The sequence below is a fragment of the Salvelinus sp. IW2-2015 genome, linkage group LG19, assembly GCF_002910315.2.
Source record: "Salvelinus sp. IW2-2015 linkage group LG19, ASM291031v2, whole genome shotgun sequence".
Taxonomy (NCBI): Eukaryota; Metazoa; Chordata; class Actinopteri; order Salmoniformes; family Salmonidae; genus Salvelinus; species Salvelinus sp. IW2-2015.
In genome coordinates this window covers 34213098-34218364 of record NC_036859.1, presented here as the reverse complement: position 1 = coordinate 34218364, position 5267 = coordinate 34213098, and the positions used below count along the sequence as shown (strand labels likewise).

Below are 5267 nucleotides of genomic sequence, written 5' to 3'. Positions count from 1 at the left end.
TCTCATTTTGTCTGTCATAGTTGAAGTGTACCTATGATGACAATTACAGGCCTCTCTCATCTTTTTAAGTGGGAGAACTTGCACAATTGGTGGCTGACTAAATACTTTTTTGCCCCACTGTACATGCTCTGATTCGCACAAAAGCCAATGAAGCCTAGTGTTATTGTAGAGTTAGATTTGGCAGACATATATCATATGCAGTATGCACAGAGTGCAGCCCAGTGCATAGCATACCATATTGTTGTCCATGTGTCCTTGAGATTAATGTGGAAGATATTCCACAACGGATATGCAAATCCAGTGTAATACACAGGACGCAGGGCGTTTCCCTTTATGCTCTTTAGTTTACGTCCAGGCTCCCGTCGCCTGGCTTCATCAGCCAGTTTACGGCCAGGCTCCCGTCGACTGGCTTCATCAGCCAGTTTACGTCCAGGCTCCCGTCGCCTGGCTTCATCAGCCAGTTTACGGCCAGGCTCCCGTCGCCTGGCTTCATCAGCGCCAGTTTACGGCCAGGCTCCCGTCGCCTGGCTTCATCAGCCAGTTTACGGCCAGGCTCCCGTCGCCTGGCTTCATCAGCCAGTTTACGGCCAGGCTCCCGTCGCCTGGCTTCATCAGCCAGCTTACGGCCAGGCTCCCGTCGCTGGCTTCATCAGCCAGTTTACGCCAGGCTCCCGTCGCCTGGCTTCATCAGCCAGTTTACGGCCAGGCTCCCGTCCGCTGGCTTCATCAGCCAGTTTACGGCCAGGCTCCCGTCGACTGGCTTCATCAGCCAGTTTACGGCCAGGCTCCGCCGACTGGCTTCATCAGCCAGTTTACGGCCAGGCTCCCGTCGCCTGGCTTCATCAGCCAGTTTACGGCCAGGCTCCCGTCGCCTGGCTCATCAGCCAGTTTACGGCCAGGCTCCCCGTCGACTGCGCTTCATCAGCCAGTTTACGTCCAGGCTCCCGTCGACTGGCTTCATCAGCCAGTTTACGTCCAGGCTCCCGTCGACTGGCTTCATCAGCCAGTTTACGGCCAGGCTCCCGTCGCCTGGCTTCATCAGCCAAGTCGCAGTTGTAAATGAGAACTTGTTCTCAACTAGCCTACCTGGTTAAATAAAGGTTAAAAAAAATATATATGTATTGGGAAACCCTGCACTGGCTGACTATTTTTCTGTAATAATATATAGCCATGTATGTTTATTTTATGAATGTTGTTTTAACTGCCTATGGATGACTATCTTAAAGAGATTTTGGTAGCACTTTGTTTTACTGTGCAGTATTTATCCACTGAGAAATAATGTGGCGAAACGGTAATGGTACGCTCTTTTGACATTAGGGTTGTATTAGGATTATGTACTCTGCCTTTCATCCTCATATCTATAAATGATATTGAGGTGGACAGGATATAACAGAAGGCATGAGGGCCACTCCTTGAATCACAGGTGTATACTCTCTCACCAAATATTTATATATATACCCTCTCTCCAAACATCACTTTGCATACTGATTTTCATGTGTTCCAAGGGGAGCCTTGTTTAGATCAGTCCATGCAACTTAACTCCTTCACCTCAAAACAATCCCAATCTCAGCTTCACACTGGCAGGAWCTATTTTCTCTCTCCCAGACAGACAACGCAGCCATGGCAATAAAGTGAGTTTCTTTATGTCTGATTCTGTAAATGAATGACTCTATATTTCAATATAAATTACAACTTGCTACAGAAATGTGAAGGGTCATATGTCCATTTTGAATTTAAGTTGATATGAATATATAATGTATTGGATAACAAGTAATTAGAATTTTTGGATGCTCTGTTGACTGGACAAAAGAAAATAAAAAGAATTGATGAAAACGATATTAATCTATTTTCTCTCCAGGTGTGAGGTAGATTTGATATTGTGTTTTGAGAACCACTGATAACTGCGCTAGTGATGGATCTCAACACTCTTTTCAAGGGTAGATTTTGTTGCTTTCCCAAGGACCCACTTGAAGAGGCTGAGACTTGGGGAGAGTCTGTGGACAAACTCCTGGGTTGTAAATGTAAGGACAAAGTTATATCTTTTTACTATATTGCCTGTCTGAAAGGCAATCACCAAGAGTGCTAAATATATCAAGTTAGTATTACTTCCAGTAACTAAAATGTATCAAGTTGGTATTACTGCCTTTATCAGAACTCATGTTCATATACTTTCTAACAATAACAAACAAWGAGAAATTCCCATTTCCAATAAATCTTACATTTTCCCTTTTCATATTCTTCCCTATTTCCAGCCGGGCAGGCGGCTTTCCGAGAGTTCCTTAAATCAGAGTATAGTGAGGAGAATATTCTGTTTTGGCTGGCCTGTGAGGAGTACAAGAACATCAAGTCTCTTCCAGAGATGATCTCATCTGCAAACAGGATCTACTCAGAGTTTGTGGAATGTGAAGCACCAAGACAGGTAAGTAGCCAYCTGGGACTGTGTATCGTGGAGCTGAACAGGATTGGGGAGGAASTGATTACATGTAATTGGTTACATGTCATCTGATTAAAAAGAAACTGTAACTGTAATTAGTCATGTGACCTGAAAAAATATTGTAATCAGATTACAGATGCTTTTGAAAAACTAGATGATTACTTCTTGGATTACTTTTAAATTCAGGAAGGATGTTTGAGAAAAAAATWGACATTATGACACCTTTCCATCTTCTCAATGACATTCAATTCAGTGTTGAAAAAAGACGCAAGTTTAAGTTTGTTCCACCTGAGCGAGTCTGACCACAAGTCAGAGACCACTATGATGACACACCAAATGCTTTTGATGGATAATGTATGTCTTCTTCTAATGCCTCTTATGGGGAAAGTAATTCAAAAGTAACTGAAAGTAATACGATTACGTTACTGAGTTTTGGGTAATACAAAAGTGGGCATTACTGATTACAATTTTGGACAGGTAACTAATAACTGTAACAGATTACATTTAGAAAGTAACCTACCCASGGCTGATTCTGAACTAGGATCAGTTTAGCCTTTAACATCATAATGAATAAGATGATATGGGCCATGAGAGAACTGATCMCAGATCAGCACTGCTACTCTGACACATATATTATCACAATCTGGTAAAACAGAATAAAACTCCACATTTCAACACAATTTGATATAACAAACTTCCCTGAAAATGAACAAATTCCTTAAAGGACCTGGTTGGATCTACACCTGGTAATGCTTGTCATTGTGCATATGCAGAGATTTATTGCAGAGATATTTAATCGGTATGACCTGCGTAGTCAGTAGACATAAGATCTAGATATAGAAATCTGTATAAAAAAAAGAAAGACCAAAGAAATGCATTTACTGTACATTGTGTCTTGTTTAAAGATCAACATTGATTGTGGGACCAGAGAAAATATCACCAAGAACATCTCTCAGCCGAGCCTGACCTCATTYGACATGGCACAGAAGTTGATCTACAGTCTGATGGCCAGGGATTGTTACCCACGATTCCTCAAGTCAGACGTCTACCAGGATATGCTGAGGGGAGCAAGGTGACTCTCTCAAACGACAAACACTCTAAAAGTGTTTCTTAACCTTTTATGTACCAGAGATTGGCAAGATATATATAGTCCCTCCATCCATGGAGGACCACTTAGGTTAAAGGGGTAGTTAACTTTTTGAAGGTGTTATCATATTTTCAATTTACCTAGGGTTTTGTTACCTGGGATGTAGTTTAGCAACTTCCAGAATATCCTGGCTAGAAAGTTTTTAACCTTTTACGGCAGTGGGCTAAATCAGGGTCACACAGAGTGACTCTTGGTGGTCTTAAACAAATCTACTTTGAAACAAAAGTATACACCTCACAAACATGGTTATGGGCTTTAAAAAAGAAGACACATGTACCATGTCAGATATAGAGTTGAAATGTATTCAGTTTTGAGTTTGTATCCCAATATTACACTTTATATACATCACAGAAGACTGAAATATAACAAAACTGTTTGACATTGAAACACCRGATTTTCGTTGGGCTTTTTTAATAATCTTTATTAATGATGAAATGATGAAATATATGAATAACATTCCACCCATGAGGCCAAAGACAGAGCTTTTGGTCATTGTCTGCAGGAAAAGGCTACATGTAGCAATGCAAGTGGAAACGTATTGTATCATAGTGATGCAAAATAGTGAACTATCCCTTTAATATGTGGCAATCCTTAGTTGAAATAACAAAGTGGGAAACCTCGCCTCTGTTTTTGTAAAAAGCTGAGGAATGGGCCTGAAGAAATGTAACGTTTACAAACATTKGAGTAAAATAAGCTAATATTTGGGGTTCTGATGGATTTTGGCTGAACTATACTCGTGAGGCATCTATAAGTTATATTTGTCAAGACTCAATGGGTACATATCATTAATCTATACCTCCAAAAATGGATTTCGCAACTGCAGATTGCCCCTTTAAAACTAGCACTTGAGAACAGACTAAATGKCTGTCAGCTAACCATCTAACCAGAAACCATCTAATTGGTCCAGAGGTTGAGAAACACTACTCTAAAACATGAAGTATAAACTGGGTGKTTCCAGCCCTGAATGCTGATTGGCTGACAGCCRTAGTATATCAGACCGTATAGCACCATATGACAAAACATTTMTTTTTACTGTTATAATTACGTTGGTAACCAGTTTATAACAGCAATAAGGCACCTCGGGGGTTTGTGGTATCACTGTTAGAGACTAAAATGGCTGTTAGAGACTAAAAGTTACCCCTTTGACCATAAATTAAATGACAAAATAAGCTCTTCATTTGTATCAATAGTATTATCACTTTTGTAATTATATGTAATCAGATACTGTCTCAAATTGAAATCAAAATTATCTGAATGAATCAAGCATCATATTCTAAATAAAAKAAACTATGCAAATGAGTTTCCAAACTCCTGTCCTTCTGTGTGGAGAGATAGGTGCACTAGGTGCACTGATTACAGCAATACAAAGTGGTATCACAGTGAACTCAGGCCTTTAAAGTTCCCAGTCAACCAGGGAGACAAAGAGAAGGCCTTTTCTTTCGCAATGTATCTTGCATGCTATCATTTTGAATTTGATGCAAAACATCCCAATTGTTTTGATTGACCATGATTGTGGTCCGATTAACTTCCCTTCTCCCTGAAGAGAGCACACATTCACYCCCCATCGTGGATAAATATGAATGGAAACGAGAAATATGATGCAAACTCCCTCTTGCCCGAGTTGGCATCAATCCAATACTTCAAAATCCGTGAGGGGTGCGTGAGCAAGTCGACACACTTCAAGAA

At 40.7% G+C, this 5267-nt stretch overlaps 1 protein-coding gene across 1 annotated transcript; it reads left to right on the top strand.

Moving 5' to 3' along the window:
- The first annotated feature begins 1912 nt into the window (after nucleotides 1-1912).
- On the top strand, nucleotides 1913-3518 carry LOC139029357 (regulator of G-protein signaling 21-like). The gene is made up of 3 exons (XM_070449093.1): nucleotides 1913-2021; nucleotides 2253-2419; nucleotides 3340-3518. The coding sequence occupies exons 1-3, from the start codon at nucleotides 1913-1915 to the stop codon at nucleotides 3508-3510; spliced, it is 447 nt and encodes a 148-aa protein (XP_070305194.1). The 3' UTR covers nucleotides 3511-3518.
- The last annotated feature ends 1749 nt before the right edge of the window (nucleotides 3519-5267 follow it).